The sequence below is a fragment of the Lissotriton vulgaris genome, chromosome 10 (assembly GCF_964263255.1).
Source record: "Lissotriton vulgaris chromosome 10, aLisVul1.2, whole genome shotgun sequence".
Classification (NCBI taxonomy): domain Eukaryota; kingdom Metazoa; phylum Chordata; class Amphibia; order Caudata; family Salamandridae; genus Lissotriton; species Lissotriton vulgaris.
The window spans coordinates 63,226,318-63,247,825 of record NC_141698.1 but is presented as its reverse complement, the minus strand read 5'-3'; the positions used below and the strand labels follow the sequence as shown (position 1 = coordinate 63,247,825).

The 21,508-nt window shown below is 44.9% G+C and overlaps 1 protein-coding gene across 2 annotated transcripts in view; it reads left to right on the top strand.

Moving 5' to 3' along the window:
• The window catches only part of GRID2IP (Grid2 interacting protein), a 321,403-nt gene that overhangs the window by 220,636 nt on the left and 79,259 nt on the right, over positions 1 to 21,508 (top strand). For both annotated transcript variants that reach the window (XM_086942375.1, XM_086942376.1), the window contains 2 exons: positions 15,459 to 15,716; positions 20,460 to 20,545. In XM_086942375.1, coding sequence (XP_086798501.1) covers positions 15,459 to 15,716; positions 20,460 to 20,545 — 344 coding nt within the window. The remainder of the gene's footprint in view (positions 1 to 15,458; positions 15,717 to 20,459; positions 20,546 to 21,508) is intronic.

The window sequence follows — 21,508 nt, the reverse complement described above, 5'->3', positions numbered from 1 at the left end:
CTCCACCCCAGCGGTCATCTCTGTGAATTCATAGGAAACCCCCCTTGATGGTGGTTCCTCCAAAGAACACAAAGTTTGGTGGATAGCCACTGTTGGTTACAATGCCCATCCACCAAACGTTTGCTTTATTTTTTTGTTTTTAAAAACAAGAAACGAATCACCATGCACACCATGGAAGTTTTCGGGGTCATTATTATTTTTTCTGTCCCTCGTGGGGGCAGAAATTAAAAAAGGAATTGCACTGTCAACCCTCAATAGGGCGGGTGGTGCAACATCCTTCTTCTGATGGCCTCTACTCCATCCGGCTCTTGTAGGAAGTTTTCCTTCTACGGAGCCAATGGGGTCTACTTCAATGGAAAAGTTAAGGTAAGCCCTTTGAAAAATGAGGCCGTAGGACAGTGGGTTCGGCATGCAGGGTACTGGATCATGTTTGCGACCGATTACCCTCTCCGCCAAATTTTGAATTGGACATTAAGTCTATTGTAGACATAGCCCCAAACATTTTGAGATTAACTCACAAAACATCCCTTGTTGATACTTTTTCACTTCCCTGTAACCACAAACACCAGATTCCCATATCCACATGAGTGGCAGCTTTTCTCAAGTCTCTCCATCAAGTACAAATGAAAAGTATGTGGCACTTGTCCTCGGTGCATTAGTCTTCAAAAGGCCAGTTAAGATCCTCTGCACATTCCACTTTTTGCTAGTTCTGATGTTTCTGTGATGGCCAGTCTTCCCTGGGTAAACTTGGTGCCTCTCATTTGAGGTGGCCAGCTTAGGGACGAGCAGCTGTTGGAAGCAAATCTCCCACTAGTGAATAGAATTTATTTATTTATTTATACCATTTATAAAGCGCGCTGTTACCGAGCGGTGTCCTGGCGCTGAAATGATATCTCCCCAAGGTGACGTTCCGTTTCTAAAGGCCAAAAAGCCAGGTTTTAATATTTTTCCGGAAGGCCATTAGGTCCGTACTTTGCTTCAAGACCAAGGGCAGGGCATTCCAGGTAGTGGCCGCTCCAAAAATGAAGCTTTTGCCTCCCCATCGGGGCTTCCAAATCAGAGTTGTCTTGACCAGCCCTTTGTTGGCCGACCTCAACTATCTGCCTGACGTGTACAATTAGAAGTGCTGCTGGAGAAAAGATGGACCCAGTCCATGCACTGCCTTATACACAATGCACAATGATTTAAACATTATTCGTTTGTTCACCGGTAGCCAGTGCAATTTGCTCAATTCCTGTGCAACCAGCGCAAACTTGGGCAGACCAGCAATAAGACGCACGGCTGCATTTTGCAGCACCTGTAGTTTATTGAGCAGCCCTTGCTGGGCTTCAAGGAGGAGACTGTTGAAGTAATCAAGGCGGGAGAGCACAAGTGCCGTCACCACCATTTTCCCGCTACTGTCCGGTAGGAAGGGGCGAACCTTCCTAATGGTTTTCATGATCCAGTAAATGGAGGAGGTTAATGCATTGACTTGCCGTTTGAAGGATAATTGATTGTCAATAAGAACTCCCAGGTTCTTTACCTTCATTGCCGGAATGGGTGGTGTTCCCATATCGTCAGGCCACCATTTAGGGCTCCAGAAACTGACATCAGCACCAAAGAGTAAAACCTCAGTTTTAGAAGAGTTGAGTTTTAGGCAGTTACCTGCCATCCAAGTGCTGACTGCTGTCATGCAGTCCTGGAACCTGGCAGCTAAGCCTTCTTCTCTCCCCGGGAGCAGAGATACCACGATCTGGGTATCATCTGCATAAGATGTTAATTCAAATCCAAACGACCGGATCACCGGGGCGAGGGATGAGACATAAATATTGAATAGGGTGGGGCTAAGGGAGGAGCCCTGTGGGACCCCCCCCTGGGAGTTTGAAAGGTCTAGATTCAAAATCTCCCAGAGCCACCACCTGGACCCTATTCGCAAGGAAGGATTTCAAAATGCTCAAGGCCCTCCCCTGGATCCCGCAGCCTTCTAAATGATCCACCAAAATGCTGTGGTGGACCGTGTCGAAGGCCGCGGAAAGATCGAGGAGGACCAGAGCTGCACGTCCCCCTGCATCCAGCGCCTTCCTGATCTCTTCCGTAGACTTAATTAGGGCGGTCTCGGTACTGTGACCTTCCTTAAACCCATGTTGGGCAATGTCCAGACACTGAGAGGTTCTGAGAAATGTACAGAGCTGCGCATTCACGACCTTCTCAATAAATTTGGCTGGCAATGGTAGCCGAGCTATGGGCCGATAGCTATTGGGGTCTGAAATATCGAGTGTCGGTTTTTTAAGCAGTGGGGCAATCGATGCTCGTTTCCAGCATGTTGGAAATTCCCCGATGTCAAACATCTGGTTAAATAGATCTGCGAGAGTACACGATATGGGGGTAGCTGCCAACTTTGCAACTGACGCAGGACAGGGATCTTGGGGCGAACCCGATTTAGTTGCATATAGCAATTTTTTGATCTCTTCCGAGCTCACCGGACGGAACCCAGAAAGTTTTGCCTCATGTGGATTGATTAAAGGGGTCCTGTGTGTTCCTTCAAGAAGAGTCAAACCCACTTGATGCTCAAGTGCAGTAAAGATCAGTTCCACTTTGTTTAAGAAGAACTTAGCGAGGGTCTCACAAAGTTCCAGACTTGGAGGAACGGTCACTGACTTAGGGATGACCAAATTGGCAACTGTGTCAAAGAGTTCCCTAGTTGAGTTCTTGGCTCCCTCAATCCGGTCAGTAAAATATGTGCATTTAGCCTTCCTAATCATATCTTTATAAATCCTTTGACTGGCTTTGAGCTTAATTTTGTCTGCCTGAAGGTAATCCGTACGCCAGACTCGCTCTAGTTTTTTACAGATCACCTTATATTCTCGCAGCTCATTAGAGAACCAGGGAGCAGATGGTACTGTGCGAGTGGGGCAACAAAGTTTCGGCTGGGCTAAAGTGCTGCATGCTCGCTCTATCCAATCTGTGTACCTATCTGCGGCTTCATTTACATCTGCTGGCAGAGTAAACATGGAGGATGTGAGCTGGTCTTCCAGTGCCGTCCCATCAACCTCTTTCCAGGGTCTGTACAGCCTGGCTGACTTCGTATCCTGCCTGGCCCTATCCAGCCGGGGCGTTTGAATATTGAATAGCACAACTGAATGGTCTGACCAGGCCTCAGACTCGGTATAGACAAACTGTAAGTCCGGGTTGTTCGTGAAAATGCCATCCAGGGTGTGCCCTACTGTATGCGGGCCCCCATTACCACCTGAGTAAGTCCCGCCCCCTGCATTGCTTCAGCCAGGGCTAGAGTGTCCAGGTCTAAAATCTCCTAGTGCTGTGAAGGATTTAGTACACAGGGCTTCCTCCAAAATATTGCCCACTGTTTCGAGGAAATGGGACTTAGTCCCGGGTGGTCTATACAGGAGGCAGCCCTGGAAAGTTTGATGATTTGATAATGAAAGCTTGAACCCCAATGCCTCACACGTCTGTGAGGCCACCGCCTGAAATGATCCCACAATGGAGGCATGATAGATAATAGCAAGGCCACCTCCTCTTTTACCGGCCCTGTCCAGAACAAAGCACAGGTAAAGAGTGGGCGAAGTGAATCCTTGCACCTACAAAGCTGGGTTAAGTTGGGGAACTTTACACTTTGTGAACTGCTGAAGCAAGTTTCACCTTTCCGAGCCCATTCCCCCAGAGAAGCATGTCTTAACCCCTTCGATGCTCATGACGGAACGGTTCCATCATGAGCATCGGTTGAGCTGTGCTCATGACGGAACCGTTCCGTCATGACCACGCCCGTTTTCATTAGGGCTCAGCACCGGCGGTAAATCTGAACCGCACGGAAGGTGTTAACGAACATTGATGAGACATCCGGCTGCCTGGAACTGTGATAACCGCTTTAACGCAGGACCACCTGGCCCTGAGTGGATCCAGGAAAACTCAATAGCTGTCCCTTGGCAGCCTCATCACTTCCATCACCTGCTGCTGGAATCCCATCTTTGGGCCAGCTGCTACTGGGATGTGTGTGGTACTGCCAAAAACAAATGTGAGCAGCTACTGTGTACAATGCTTGTTGCCTGCTCCAGGTGCTCCAGCAGCAAGAAGGTTCCTTATGTAGCACAAGGCTCCTTTTTTACTCCCTGTTTGTTTTTATAAACTCTGCCAGCTCTCGGATTTGCTAAGCTCGTCAAAGTTTTGAAAAATACTGCAAGTTACCAGTTCTAGCATATCACAATTTCGGCCTGTTCTAATATTGGGGTTTCCCATATATTTGCGTCCAAGGAATTAATCTAAAGCTTTCTGTTTGTGCCATATAGTTGTTTTCAATCAGTGTACAGAGGTGGGAGGTGGCAAGACAGAACATATCATCTGATCATTTCAGTCGTTCTTCCTTTTTATCAATAGTCACCGCCATTCACTGACTGATTATAGGACTCATACATTTTTCCCAAAGCTTATTGATTAAATTCTTCTGAGAAATGGATCTTCTTGCAGCCTATATCACATTTCTGCCTACGGTGCATCGAGCGGTACCAGGAAATAGCTACATCCGGCTTCCAATAAAGAACATTGACTCGCCAATTCAATTGAAGAGTCCCCGGGCACTCTAAAGGAGGACCATCTGCCCACCATACTGATCGCCACCTGTCTGTCAGGGATCTCTGTGCAGTGAGGGGATGCACCTCCGCTCCCTCCGCAGTGCTGAAGGTTTGCCGAGAGGGCAGACATTTTGTATTGCAAAAGTAAACACTCAGAGCAGGAAGTTTTTTCTCAGTACGAAAAACCAATGGCTCCGATGATCAGTAAGGTTTCTCGAAACACGTGTGAGCCATTCAACATTTTCTGCTTCCACCATGCATTGTTTGCACATACATGCTGGGAAAATTAGTGATGGCTGCCCTTCCCTCAATATGGCGGCATGACCATCAGTGGAATCTGGGAGCCCCTTGCAGATGGGCTGCCGGGTCAGAGGTTTTCATCTGTTGAGCGAGCAGATGATATTCCGGGGTGCTCCTAGTGCTAACACCACTCTGAATACAGGAGGAGAACCGTGAGAAAAGACACTGGTGATTTACAGCAGTGGTTTTGCTTCGCCCAACACCAAATAAGGCATTTATGTGATCCAGCTCTCTGTCCTTCAAAGGTAGTGTCCTGCCCTCTCTGGGGATTTCTACAAAGAAAGAGCAAAATCCCATACTGTAGGATTCTATTTGATAAAACACTACTCCTCCTGGGAGGAACCAAAGTGTAGGAGACTACACTAACCAACCTTGCCACAGCCCATAGGTCTGGGTTTAATGTGCTCACGCATGAATATTAGCAAATATGAGTGAGGCACATGGGAGAGAGTCAGCAGGAGTGGGCAGAGAGGGGAGGCTAGAGTTGTAAAGTAGTCCGCCAAGTAGTTTAAGGTAAACACTCAAGTGTAGATGGTAGGATACACCAAAAGAGCCAATAGCATTGGTTGAGAGACGAGTACTCCGAGTCAAGACTTGGCTGACACAGTTTCAAGCCAATGGCGGAAAGAGACTGATTAAAGAAAGTCAATAGCAGCAAGTGGTGGACCCAAAGCCCACTTTTGTATATTTAGGCAAAAGATCTGTTTGATATCCAGACCTAAAAATGGACAGGTAAGAACAGAGGTGAGAAGCTCACACCAACTGTTTCTCAGAAGAAGCCCTCCCAGGTTCCAAAGGCATGGTACCCCCATACCTATAATTCTAACCTCTCAGCTGTTGTTTTTTTCACTGTTGTGATGTCACTGGGCAAATACTACCTACTTCCCCAGTCTTGCTTATTGGACTATCAGGAGACATCTTCCTGACTTTATACAAGTCCATGCAGCGAGGTCTAATTCAATGTAATTACAATTTAAAGACATGTAAAAAGGACTACATTGATAAAGGTTTGCACAATCTAATTATTTATTGTATCATAGTGAGGGATAGATAATACTATTGTATAGTGAATACATAGTTTTAAGCATTTTATTACTGTTAGAAGAAATAAATACATGTTTACAAATGTGTTTTTGCAAACATTGTTTATACATATGTATGTTGGGATACATGTTATGCCTTGCCAGTAGAGTATACCTCCAAAGGGTGGGCGAATGGGGTTCTTACTTAACCTAAGAGTATATGTCCCCTGACTTCCCTGTTGATTAGTGGTGCCCTGTTGTTGTTATTTTAAAGAGCATTGCTTGAAGTTGGCTCTTCACTTTCACACTGGGAGCAGAGATCACAGCTTTTGTTGGGTATGGGAAGGAAAGGCCCAGATTGTGCTAGGACAAGAGGGAGGCACAGATTTCCAGGTATTTAAAACAAAATATTTGTGTGATGGAGGAAAGGTTTAAACTGAGAGTACTAGAGGCGGGTTTCAGGATGTGAAGTATTTCAGATTTAATATTTGGGCAGAGGAGGGGAGGACATTGCCAAGGGAAAGGGCAAAGGTGGCAGAGTTCCATGTGTTTTGAAAAAATATTCAGGAAATGGAGTTGTAGGTTCCACCAACTTTCTCTTCCACCACGTGCTTCAAGAGTACCTCCCACTTTTGGCGGGACAATGAGAGGCAGCACAAGTCTGTGTTGGGGAAATGCATTTCTACATTCAATATTACAGTGCTTAAAATCAAACTAGATTCTTGCACATAATCACACAACACGACTGAACAAAGGTTTATTTTACAGAACCTATCTTAAATATTGCTAGTAAAAACAACACTAGCTAGATCCAATAAAATGCAATATGGCATGTGTTTTTTTTGTATAGGGGATACACATTGGCCAGAGCTTAAGCAAACATTGACCAATCAAATAACTGGATAGTGAAAGGCTTTTTTCACGTCTGTGGGGGAGACAGTAGTTCCTAATTTGGTGATTTGGTAATCTTGTTTGGGTTGCTACTCACTGAAAAGCTCCTAAACACCTCATCAGGGGTAGCAAGTGTTATATAAATGCATACCTTTTTCCCTCTTTTATCCCTCCACTATCCTTCTCAATCCAAATAACAGACTAACATATCCACCACTCAAAATACTTGCATATTTCACCATACTAATTCACCACTAATCCTCTATGGCTTCCAGAGTAGCGTGCTACTTGCCGAAAAAGCACTTCAACTCCTCGTCAGGGGGAGTAAGCGCTATATAAATGCAATTACAATACAATACAATCTGCACTCTTAAGAACAGTGGGTTGGAACAGCTTTCCTTCTGGGGGTGGTTAATACTGGAGTGCAAATAAAAAAGCATTGAGGTGGGGTGGGAGAACAGCTCATGATAACTCCAAGCCTGCCCAACGAAGTACAACAAAAACAAGTGGAGTGGTGTGGCTCACTGGTTAGAGGCGGCAGACCCGTAAGCAGAGAACGGTCTTGGACCAGGGTTCAATCCCCGACGCGGCAGGGTGGTGGACCAGGGTCAAACGGACTCGATAATTCTCACCTCGGTGCCTACTTTAACCAGGGATCACACTTGGCAACTTTGGGCATTAGCCTGCCTCATCTCTACAACGGCCCCCCACAGACGCCGTGGATGCCTGGTTTCACCTTGGAGATACCCAGAAAGGGAACATCTCACAGGGAAAACCAGGACGGGTTCCCCAGCGGTCTTCAGCGCCAGGATACTCCTTGGAGTCACAGTGTGCTTCACAAGTACACCCACATTTACATTTACATTTACAACCCCCGAACCAGGACCAAAAGGGTACAGTGACCCGGCCCTCTCCCCTGCTCTGTTTTTAGACACAGGATGTGGAACCTTGGCCTCAGATAAAGCCTTCGTATTTCCAGACTCATTCAATATCGATCAGCACAGTCTGACCCTGATGTATGAAGCTACTTGGGGGTTGGGGACACCAGATTCTGCTCATCCAACAGACACCTATGGAGCAAAAAAATTATAACCAGGTCTTTGCTACGTGTAGCACAGCCAGGCGGCTCTACTACAGCAACGTCTACACCGCTGCCCTTGATATCACAAGGATCCCGACTCTACCTACATAGATGGTGTGCAGTGCATGGGCGTGACCTCCTAGAGTCCACCATTGGCTGAGAAGGCCTGTCTGAAGGTAGTGACCGCTAATCCAGAAACAGCTTAGAGCCAGGATTCCAACCCAACCCAAGTAACAAACGCCATCTGACCCACTTTGGAATGATTCCCAGAGATCTTACTTCGCCTCAACCCTGTCTAAACAGACTGAATGAAAGCAATGGCTGTGTAGCAGACCCGTGTGGAGTTTTTATTATGCCTACATAACCCTGAATTTCACCTTAATTTCACCTTACTTGAAATGTGCAAAACTTTCACCATTTCGCATAGCTCAAAAGTGTTCGTGATTTTTGCCGGCAAGAGACTGGTTCAGGCAGAAAATGCCTTGCTGAAACACATTTTTGCTCAAACCTGTCTCCTTCCATATCTTGAATATCTTTTTTTGTGCGAAATATGCCCTTTCCTGGAAGAGGCACATGATCCTGGCCAAAATGTGTATATGTACCTCACATAATTTTATTCAGTTTTCTCAAAATCTTGTGACATCACGCAGATTTAGCACAGCCTAATAATATATACTATGCTTGTGCTAAAATGTAAAGAGGCATAACAAATCTACAGAGCAGAGGCACGTTGAAAAACTTCTAGTACATCCAATATTTTCTGGACTACGAAGACTGGATATCCCTCAACTCACACCAGTATATTTCTTTATTTTTACTATTTATAGTGCACTGTCTTGGCCCTCTATTAAGGTGACCGGGTACTTTACCAAATTTCACAAACGCAGTGTACCAGCGGCTTATGCCTATAGCTCGGGTTCAAGGTCTTTAACAACAGACACAGGCCTCAGTAGCAGGCTACAAGGCTACATTAGAACATTGGGGGTCCATTGGAGACAATGGAATAACTCAGGGCAAAGGCCTTCAGCTCAACTATGCCAATGTTTATTATTTCTGCTTCTCCCTGTTTAATTTAGAACATTAATCTCTGTGCATGGAATATTCCAAAGGCCTTGTAGTCCTTATGCATTGAGCTCCACTGGGCATGAAATCACTATCCCTTTTTGTTGACCGTTACCTACAACTTGGATCTATAACTTAGGTTCGTGGCCTTTAACAACCAGCATAGCGCTTGGCAGCGGGCAATAAGGCTATAGTAAATGTCAGTAATAGTTTAAGGTCAGATATGTCACGATGAAGCTCCTTATAGCCAGTCATGTTTTTAGGCTGGTTTGAATTTTGTAGTCATACATTGGTTGGTTGGGGAGTTCCAAATTGCTGTGTCGTTGCAGAAGAATGGTCATTTTATAGTTGGTCTTTTCTTGTACTTGGGAATTCCAAGTCATACGCATGATATTCCTCTCAGCTCTGTTTCCTCCAACGAAGGCGAGTTTGTGTACCAGTTAAATGGGGGTGCTTGTATTTAGTGCCTTGTAGATGATGCAGGCGTATTTGTGTGTCTTTGTGCCTCTAGGTTTATCGAGTTGAATGAGGCCAGGACCGGCTTGATGTGATCACATTTCTTTGTTCTGGATATGAGTTGAACCCCAGAGTTCAGGGGTGCTTTTAGAGGTGCAAGTCGGTCTTTAGGAGCAACATTAAGTAGGTAGGGGATAGCCACGTTTGCTTCTTGGGATGCCCATAGCTTGAGTTAAGTCCTTTAGCTCAGGTCTCTGGAGAAAGTGTCTGGCATGCCATATGTGTCTCGATGAAACCCAGGAATTTGGTGAAGGTTGAGAGCTCAGATGTGATAATTATTTTGTTCAGATGTTCCCAACCCCCCCGGGTAAGTTAGAAACTGATAGCTTTGTTTAGGAGGCAGGATAATGAAAGTATGAATTACAGAGGCAATAACGTTGATGGTAGTAGAAATACCCCAGGAGGTCCACAGTGGGCCTCATTCTGTTAGGTTTTCTGTATACTGCATACACGTTGTTTGGTGGGGTGGGTGGCCTGAGGCAAAACATCGAAGCCACGTTGTCCTTGGGCTCCCACTAGATGTTCGACAATCTGATGGCTAAATCCTTGGAGAGTGGTAAACCACACTGATGCCTGGCCTGAAAAGAAACAGTGGGCGACAGCAAACGAAATGCTGACACCTGTCGTTTCTGTAGATCATTCGAGGAGTAACAGGAAGTAAGAAGATGGCACCGCCTCTCACCTGAGAGAGGACAACTCTCTCTGTATTAGACTGGATCCAAGACGGATGTACATGGAGATGGAGGTTCTGAAACACAGCGACTGACTGAGGTCCTGCCACTGTAATTCACGAGGTGTCCGCAGGGCTACATCTTCCTGTGTGGGTGCTTTCAGATCTGTGCTTCAGACTCCATTTTATATAGTGTCTAGGCGTGAAGAAACACAGAGGGGAACATTTATACTGCCCTAGTCGAAAGTGGGGTGCAGTGAGCCCCGGCTGCTGAGATGAGCTGCATCTGGTTTGGGGGCACTCAAGACACGAGTTGGCCTTTTTGTCCTTCTAAGAAACATAAGTGGACAAAGTATTGAGAAGATGTGAAGATGAAGCGACTTACAATGTCAAAGAGGTGCCAGAACTCTTACTAGTGTACCCAGGGTTCTTCTGCTTCACAGTAACAACAACATGTCCTGAGTCTCAAGAATTTCAATTTGTGCATATCTTGCGTAAAAGTGTAGAACCTTGTGTTAATAATACCGAGCCAGTCACAGAGACGATAGGTGTTCTAGGGAAGGCATAAGTAAATATTTAAAATCATCTCATGAAACGAGTTGTAAAAGAACATATGATCCAGTGCTAGTAAGTCAAGGAATCCGTCAGGAACCATCACCAGGGAGGTGCATTGAAAAAGAGGCATGGGTAGGTTACAGTCTAAACCAAGTAGGTAAGGGTTGAGGAAAGTCGTCAGAGCACATATATCAGGGAGTAAAAACTGGATGGGACGAAGAGGTGTTGATGGCTGCGATCATATGTCTCAATGCACTACCAATGGCTGCATTAGGATTGCGTCAGTCAGTCTGAAAAGAGACCGGATGGAGAACGACATACTACATCGAGTGTTCAAGAAATAGGGTTCCAGTAAAGCTTTAGGCTCATAGTGCGCCGTATTAGACGGCTGATGGTGCAGTCCCACAGGCCCCGAGGATGTGCACTCCTGGAATGTAGGGGTTCCACCCGTGATCGAGGATGACCAGCAGATTGTTGATCTTATAATCACATGTTCAAATGACACGAATTGCTATATGTGGGACATTTGTCCACTGAGCGTGGACTGTTGCTGCCAGTGACAGACTATGCGAAGTGTAGGTCCTGCACGGGATATCGTTAACTATCTGTGTTCATACTGGACCAATTCAGACAGGTTAGACATGTCAAGCTAGAGACCCAAGAAAGCAGTTCGGGGTATCGGAGCATCATGGGATGATCAGATCCATGACCAGTATCCAACCATTTTAGGGAAGTGCCACAAAATATGTACTAGGACTAAGTCCAGTGGCCATAGCATCAACAGTTTGAATGAGGAAGCAAACCCACCCAGTGCAGGGAGTAGGTTTTCTAAACTATAGGCAAATAACTGATGTGAAAGAGATGGAATATGCAATAGGACAGAGAGTTAGGAGGTCCAACAGAGATTGCTATTGGGAGACATTTACATCTACAAGGGCTACGACAAGCAATGACTAGGGCTAGTGAGAAGAGCAGTTGATGTATTACGGTGGCAATAGAATGCGACTGGCGAAGCCTAGGAGGCTACACAAAGAGGGTGATTTATATGATTAATCTGAAAAAAGCACCTGAGAGTTCCCAAACAACTGCATATCTGCACTTAAGGAAGGCCACAAAAGCCACCAACGCTAGCCACGCCCCTCATCACACCCTTCCCTCCTCTGCACATGTTCATTCGGCTGCATTGTCCTATTTTTCTACCCTGCGCGCTCAGTTGTTACTCACTATCCTTCCGTTCTTGGTTGCCACTGTTTGACTCTTCATCCTCGTGCCCCACTTATTCTTCCTTACTCCGTGTGCGCTTCCATCTCCTGGTTGCCAAATTTACCCCCATACGTCATCATGATCTACCTGCTCATGGGCTCCCTCCAGCTCTCTTAATCTTACCTTCTTTGCCCTCGTTTCGCACTCTCTATCCACTCTTACAACTCCTTGCCCACAATCATTGACCTGGCCTCTCTTTGCTTGTGCCCACACAAAACCCAGGCCTGGGTGCCAAACACCCTCCCTAATCTGAGTGGTGAAGCTACCAACTTGGGTGGCTGGGTGTGAGTGCCCTCAATTCCAGCACCCGCGGGTGGGCTCTGCTGCAATTTTTTGTTTCGAAGTATGTCTCTCTCATATATCAGTGTATTGCATCTTGACTATTTTCATCCCAGCTTCTCAATTGTGGGGTTTTTGTGCAGGTCACCAGACGTCCACTTTCTTGACTTGATTTTAATACGGCCTGCATTTGATTAAAAATAAAGCCACAGAAATCCAGCCTGAGGAGCTTGTGTCACTAAGTGGAATTAAACAGATTTTGAAGAACGAGCTTATGCCAGCTGCAGGCATGACCTTTAAAGCCACTCACTAAAGCATTTTATAGAAAAACAATAGGTAGGTAAACTTCTAAATAAAAATGACCTTTAAAAGTAGAATAACATGTAGGGCATGGGCTGGTTTCCAATGCCAAGTGTGATTACGAAGCTAGAGCAAGAACAAAGAGTGGATTGCTATGTGCCAACCATACTTGAACTGGGTGCTCATTATCCGCACCCATCTGACATATGGACCGCATCCCCCGGGGGCTGATGAGCCGAGGCCGCTTCATCAGCTCCAAGCGTCATGGGTTGTAAGCGATAAGTAAAGTTCTGCGTGGAGCAGATGCCCTGCCAATCTATGGGCACAACTGGTCTTGGACTCTGTGATCACACTGAAGGACAGCAAGACCACTCAGTAGAACTTCTGCCAGTCCAGTCTGTTGACACAACTGGTCTTGCACTCTGGAATCACACTGAGGGACAGCAAGACCACTCAGTAGAACTTCTGCCAGTCCAGTCTGTGGGCACAACTGGTCTTGCACTCTGTGATCACACTGAAGGACAGCAAGACCACTCAGTAGAACTTCTGCCAGTCCAGTCTGTTGACACAACTGGTCTTGCACTCTGGAATCACACTGAGGGACAGCAAGACCACTCAGTAGAACTTCTGCCAGTCCAGTCTGTTGACACAACTGGTCTTGTACTCTGGAATCACACTGAGGGACAGCAAGACCACTCAGTAGAACATCTGCCAGTCCAGCCTGTTGACACAACTGGTCTTGTACTCTGGAATTACACTGAGGGACAGCAAGACCACTCGGTAGAACTTCTGCCAGTCCAGTCTGTGGACACAACTGGTCTTGCACTCTGGAATCACACTGAGGGACAGCAAGACCACTCAGTAGAACATCTGCCAGTCCAGTCTGTTGACACAACTGGTCTTGCACTCTGGAATCACACTGAAGGACAGCAAGACCACTCAGTAGAACTTCTGCCAGTCCAGTCTGTTGACACAACTGGTCTTGCACTCTGGAATCATACTGAGGGACAGCAAGACCACTCCGTAGAAGTTCTGCCAGTCCAGTCTGTTGACACAACTGGTCTTGCACTCTGGAATCACACTGAGGGACAGCAAGACCACTCAGTAGAACTTCTGCCAGTCCAGTCTGTGGGCACAACTGGTCTTGCACTCTGTGATCACACTGAAGGACAGCAAGACCACTCAGTAGAACTTCTGCCAGTCCAGTCTGTTGACACAACTGGTCTTGCACTCTGGAATCACACTGAGGGACAGCAAGACCACTCAGTAGAACTTCTGCCAGTCCAGTCTGTTGACACAACTGGTCTTGCACTCTGGAATCATACTGAGGGACAGCAAGACCACTCCGTAGAAGTTCTGCCAGTCCAGTCTGTTGACACAACTGGTCTTGCACTCTGGAATCACACTGAGGGACAGCAAGACCACTCAGTAGAACTTCTGCCAGTCCAGTCTGTGGGCACAACTGGTCTTGCACTCTGTGATCACACTGAAGGACAGCAAGACCACTCAGTAGAACTTCTGCCAGTCCAGTCTCTTGACACAACTGGTCTTGCACTCTGGAATCACACTGAGGGACAGCAAGACCACTCAGTAGAACTTCTGCCAGTCCAGTCTGTTGACACAACTGGTCTTGTACTCTGGAATCACACTGAGGGACAGCAAGACCACTCAGTAGAACATCTGCCAGTCCAGACTGTTGACACAACTGGTCTTGTACTCTGGAATTACACTGAGGGACAGCAAGACCACTCGGTAGAACTTCTGCCAGTCCAGTCTGTGGACACAACTGGTCTTGCACTCAGGAATCACACTGAGGGACAGCAAGACCACTCAGTAGAACATCTGCCAGTCCAGTCTGTTGACACAACTGGTCTTGCACTCTGGAATCACACTGAAGGACAGCAAGACCACTCAGTAGAACTTCTGCCAGGGGAGTAAATTGTTTGAGCTGGAGTTCTGTTCTGAGATTTATTTACTGAAATTGGGGTAACTTTTAATAAATGGAGATGGAGTTTCTGAAGAAGATGTTGATGATAAGAAATGGAGGTACATTATTGGAATGTCAGTTATGAGAAGCGAAGGATGCCTTTCAGAAGTGCACGTTCCTTTTGCAAGTGACATTGGTTTTTAGAAGCGGAGGATAAGTATCGAAGTTTGGTTTTCATAAATGGAAGTTGATTTTCAGAAGGTTGATTTTCAGAAGTTGATGTCAATTTTCAGAAGTGAAGGTTGAGTTTCAGAAATGGAGCTCAAATTTCAGAAGTACACCTGGTTTGAAGATGAAGACCTAGATTTTGTAGTGGATATTTATTCTGATTGGAGATTATATTTCAGAGATTGGGATTCATGTTTGTTTGTGAAGGCTCATAGTAAGAGTGGAGGTTGAAGTTCAGCTGGATTCTACAAAGTTGGGGGTTGATTTGCCAAAGTGGTTTTGAAATGTTGAAAATGAAGGCAGATTTTCTCAAAGGTTTAGATTTTTTTAAATTGCGCAGGAAGCAGTACATGTGAATTGGGAAACTACCTTGCCAATATATTCTGGGGTCATTACATTACTTTACTGCCTGCTAGATACCTGGGGCAGCTAAGGGAACATCTGTACAGCTAGGGCGCCACAGCATTGGTTATGGAAGTTGAACCATATTAATACTGTTTGTCCCTTTACTGACTATACATGGATTTTCAAGAATCAATTATTTTTGAGAGGAATAGTGTTGGCCCTGTTACATGATTAGAGTAGCCAAGAATGGAGAGAGTCGTCATCTTCTCGTAGATTGTAACAGATGCTCTTGAGGAACACGACGCAATCCGTCCAATGACAGCCCTCGCTTTGGCATATAGTACTACTGCCGCAACAATGTCGTTTTCATATTTCTCATAACAGCTTCGTTGTAGGGTGGCTACTGGAGGGTTCATTGAACAATCATCTCACTGTATTCCATCCGTATGTTTCTCAGGATTTTCATTCCCAGAAAGCACCGGCAGCGCTTCGATGATGTGGTGTCACAGGGTCTCATCAGCAAGATGTGCCGTACCAGGAGCGAGACCAGCGCTCGACTGCGCAGGAGCCGCAGTGAGGACCACCATGAGCGGCTACTGGTGTCCACGCGGGCCAGCTCGGTACCAGGGTGCCAGGACGAGGTGGTGGTGGGGAAAGGACTACGGAAGACAACCTCCCTAATAGCAAGCAACGTGGGATCAGGAAAGGCGCGAAGGTATGTCAGTTCTATGTTTCTCGCTTATTTAGAGTATTGTTATAGGGTGGGCCAAGGGACTAGAGTGGGCTTTGTAGAGCTGAAGGAGTTTGTCTTTGATTGAAGAACATGATGTAATTATGCAAAACAAACTGGTAGGTGGAGTTTCCAAAAGGATGCAGGTGGGGTAACCAGGAAAGAGTGCTTCTGACAAGTGCAGAGGAGGGGTTTGGGAGTAGTAGCACACAGTGATCAGTAAGAGGGTTCGGTGAGTTGAACATTCACTGCTAACCTCTGCTGTGATGTGTCAGTGAAGAGTTGGAATCCTGACACGGCTAACGTGGCCTTTCATCCTTAAGAGGCCAGTACATTGAGTGCCAGTGGATGTAGTAAAAGTAACACCCGTTATTGACCTTGTTTAGACATGTGAAGGAGGCTCACTGTTCTGGTTATGTCATTGTGGCTTTTTGCTGATATGTGCTCCATTGTTCAAAGGTATGTGACGTGCCAAGTTTCCCGTAAAAGTAGTATTACCTAACTGAAACCCAGTCTCTTGCATTATCAACCTCATAGGAATAAACAGCCCCGGCTCAGACATTCTGAGATTCAAACCGCTGACTCACTTCTGCTTTAGGTTAAATTGCTTTCCAAATCATAAAGACCTAAGCCTAGACCAGCATGTGTCCTGTATCAAGACACCAAGCTATGAAACGAATGAGTATCCTCTGTGACCCTTTAGCCCGGAAGGAGATTGAACTGACAGAAAGAAGCAACCACAGGAAGTGGGGGTAAGAGAGAGAGAAAGAAAGAAACAGTGGGGCAGATTTACAATAGCTGACGCAACCCTGGATATCAGCAGGGATGCGCCAGTTATTGTGCGTCACGGCTGCGTGGCCATGGATGCGCCGCATTTACAATACGGTGAACCATGGGGCAAAAATGGACAGATGCGTGACGCATCTGCTGCCGTAAAGGCGGCGCATTGTTGGAGTTGCGTCGCAAGCACGACGCAGCTCCAGCAAGGCTCGGGGGTGCCCTATCCTGGAAATGCTGCATCAATCCTTACGCCTGCTTCAAGCAGGCACAGGGTTTTGATGCAGCATGGTCTTAAAAGCGACTGAGTTAAATCTTGTAGATTTCACTCAGCCACTTTTAGGAGGCGTTCCTGCGCCCGAACGCCCCCCCCTGCACCGGAACGCCTACCTGTGGTGCAGGGCTTTACAACGTGACGCATCTCCCAGATGCGTCACTTTGTAAATACCCCGCAGCATGGCGCTGGCTTTGCGCCACCACTGCGTCACAAAAGTGACGCAAGGGCGGCGTAAAAAAGGAGCAAGGGGCTTGTAAATCTGCCCCAGTGTTCTCAGCTGCTGAGTCATGGACGTCTCTCCCGCACAATGAAGGATTTTAGTTCAGTGGGATGTAGGTCCTGAGTCTAGATGAGGCAACATATTATGCACAGTGCTACTAAGTGGAACATTATGAAGCAGCACTAATGCACCTCACCAGTGTCCGAAGGGAGCAAATGTGGACTGAATTACCAGGATTCTGTCCAGAGTCTGTGGGAGCTTACATCCATAAATACACACAGGCATACATACATAAACACACATTAGGTCCTAAACTGACAATGGAGGGTGTTTGGGCCTCAGACTAGTCTGCTTTGTCAAGAATGCTGCTTGATTTTGGTCGGATTGCAGTTTGTCTCTTTTCATATCTGTCAACCTGGTGTTACTAGTGTTGCAGCAGTTGTCATGGCAGCCGATGAGGTCCTTTCTGTGTTGGAATAGAAGGTGAAGATCTTCTTTAGCTCATCCAAGCTGATGACGTGTCACCGGTGGAGTAAAATACAGATTGCAATTAAAAATAATGCCAAGGTTCTCGACAGTAGTCCAATGCAGCTGATAGCCTGCCAGGAACAAGATAAAGAGAAGCGGATATATATATATATATATATATATCCTAACAAACAGGAAAGCACAGTTGAGAGAGGTCGCGGGAACTGGAAGCTTAGTAAAAAGTTCATTTATTGTGCACTCGAACACTTGCCAGCAGTCCAAACACAAGGCAACAGACTTCTCCATGTAAAATGCTCTGCCAGACGCGTTTCAGGAAATAAACTCCTTTCATCAGTGGCATGGACGGTAGTGCAAGCGTCGCGTCAAATTATCAATTTAAAACACCTGCCCATGTGGGCGTGGCATTCCTAATGCCTCATGGTGTTTGTAGTTCGTATTTCCAAGTGGATGCGATGCTCACTCACCGATATTTAAATGCAAATGTTTCCTGAAACGCGTCTGGCAGAGCATTTTCCATGGAGAAGTCTGTTGCCTTGTGTTTGGACTGCTGGCAAGTGTTCGAGTGCACAATAAATGAACTTTTTACTAAGCTTCCCGCGGCCTCTCTCAACTGTGCTTTCCTGTTTGTTTGGAGATATATATATATATATATATATATATATATATATATATATATATATATATATATATATATATATATATGTATATATATGTATATATATATATGTATATATATGTATATATATATATGTATATATATATATATATATGTATATATACATATGTATATATATGTATATATATATGTATATATATGTATATATATATATATATATGTATATATGTATATATATATATGTATATATATATATATATATATATATATATATATATATATATATATGTATATATAATATAAAGTAGGCCTGTTGAGAAATGTTTTTTGAGCTGCAGAATTTTAATGTTCTAGTAACAGCAAATTTCATCGCCCTCCCTACTTAATGAAAAACAACCATGATTGGAAGATGCTGTTGGCTGCTTTACATTGGGTGAGATGGAATCAAAACCATGTATGACAGTAAGTTAACTTTGCTAACAGAAATAATTCTTCCGCTACTCACTCTGGGTTTCGCTGAAAAGGATTCTGCGAAAGAAGGAGCCAACAGTGTTGAATCTTAGAACTCTTCTGGCAAGGGTTATCAGAGGTACTAATTTGATTTTACAGATAATTGTTATAAAAATTACAGTTTTCTCGCCATGGATTAAAAAAAAAAAAGAAAACCCAAAGTAATGTATTTTTGATGCACTTCCAACATATTAGTAGAAGCTGCTAGGTTTTTAAAGATACGCGTTAGGGAGTACTTAGGCACACCCCCTCAAATGCTATATGCCAGAATGAGCCATGCGGGCCAGTTCAAACGTTTCTGGTCTTCTTGATCATAAATGCAAGGGCTGGCATCCTTTAACCCATTAATTACAAATCTCGTCTCGTTTCAGACTATTCACTGCAACCATGCATGAAGTGAAATTACTGAGAATGAATTCCAGTTTAGAGAATTTGCATATTTTTAGGGAATACTGAATATCTGACTTAATTTCACTACTTACTGAAGCCCTTCTCAAATGGATTGTGTTTTTAGAAATTGTCAATAATGGGGTCAGAACACAGGGCCCAAATGTTTTTTTTACATTTAGCGTAGGGTTGCCCAGAGGTACAGCAGTATTGGGCTAGGGTGGTGGGAAAGGTCTCGGGAGGGGGTAGGCATCAGGGTGGAGTCTACCTCAGAACACTGTCTCCTGGGGCTGGTCCTGAAACCCAAGAAACGACAAATGGCCTATAAATTGCTACAGTTAGCGTTGGTGCCGGCCAAGGATAGGGTATCTATATGCTGGATGAGCGCTCAAGCCCCAACAACGGAGAGCTGGACTAGGGATGTGGGAGAGTGGTCTCTTGCAGAGGAGGTGCACATGGAAGCCTGTAGAAAGGATGATAAATATGAGGAGGACATCACAACCTGCAGAGAATTACTGAGGGAGCTCTTTAACCAACTGGGGTGATCAGGCTGAGGTCCCTGATAGCAATAGTGAACTGTGAAGACAAGAAATGTATTGCGCTCTAGCGCTGTGTGAAGTTATAATGCATGTGCCCAACGTAAAGCACACACTCAAGACCCTATATTCTCGTAGATATTTATGTACGATTGACTTGTAGATGGAATCTGTCCCCATATGGAAAGTGTTGGAGTAATGTATGGAATTGTCATGCGCAATCGCTCAATTAATGTTGGTTGAAAACCCAAATAGATAAAGTATTAAAAAAAGAATAATAATAATGGCGTCAGAACGTTCCTCCCTAAAGGGGTGATTACAACTAAGGGCAATAATCAGTAGAGTTTCAACCGCAATCATATATCATGGCAATCCTTGTGCTAAAGACTATTGTACATCAGAGAGCCAGAATATTGTCCGCCATTAGTACAGAACAGTTGGACATTTATTCTGTATATTAGCAATGAGTGTTAGAGAACAATTTACATGAGTGCTACAAAATAAAGCCCCGAATTGTCAAATAGTACTGCCCGCCAACCCAACTTAATATTGTCCGTCAGTGGAACAGTAACTTAGATACTGGATACTACTGAAACTCTCCTGATAGGTGTATTATATGCCTCGTCAATGCCTCATACATTGTTTTCATAAGTAGCACCAAATATTGAATATACACTCTTGAAGTACCGAAGCTGCCTCTTGGCTCTAGCCCTCACCAACAACTCTAGTCTCATACTCTGTGTGCAGACTTCTGAGCAGAGTCTGTTGGTTGGCATATGTGTTGTTGTGCACTGTTTGTTGTGTGTTTCCACACTACTGTGTGCTGGCCTGTTGCACATGGTATGCAGGGTTAAAGTTGCACATTATCTTTGCTTTGCTAAATTTCCCTTTCCTCCTTTCTGTTCTTTCAAATTAGGACTGTCCGGATTTATAAAGGAAGCAAGAGCTTTGGCTTCACGTTACGAGGTCACGCACCGGTGTGGATTGAGGCAGTCCTTCCTGGTAAGATACTCAACTACCCTCACCTCCCACAGTGAGGGTGTATGGAGCTACAGCCACTTTGCTTGAAGTGATTGGGTTTCTTGATTGTACCTCTCTGGCAGTAGACACATCAGACTGGCCATGATGTCCAACTGTCCAACTCATGATACTTTTCGGGAATGGCTATGACTATCTGTCAATTTGTTTGAAAGGATTATGTGTTTTTTTATGTGTTTTTACTTTTCTCGAGAAAAAAAGTTTTTCTCCCACTTCTGCTAATGAGTACTTAATAAAAATAATTCCTGATGTTTGATCCAAACACACCCAATGGTTTTCCGAAACTTTGGCATTACAGTGTAGAGATTCCAATAGGCCCCTTTTCATATATCTGTACAGCCCTCTGTTATTCTAACCCCACAAGTGTTTTCATCTAGTCAGTTTCTGTTGACCATGTTATCTAGACCTCTAACTTTTCCTCTCTTCATGCCAAACTTGTGGGCAATACTACTTGCACTGGTTTTGAGTCTCCAGATGGTTTTCAGAAAGTTCCTTCTCGCTACCATATTGTGGATATGTTCACGAGGATCACACTCAGATTCTCCGGTAGAGGGGCAAGATTCATGATCACATGGACTCGACGTCCTGCTCAATCCTGCTTCTCTCACAATGAGCAGGACAGAGTACAATGCAGAGGTAGCATTTTGCTCTTTTTTGAAGAGGAATATTTGAGGCGGTGCAAGGCTTCTGCTTGAGATAACAAAACCATCTGAAAACTGAACCCCTTAGGATTTGAATATACAGAAAATTAAACAAAGATTAAAATGTATAAAAGAAAGAGAAATGTGGGAAAATCCGAAATCACATCTTTATCAGTTCACATGTAGATACACTGTTTAAAATCTTTTATTAACAATATATGGCTGATGATGTGCCGAATGGCACACTATGTTTCTTTTTTTGGTTATGGCACTAGCAGGATGTTTT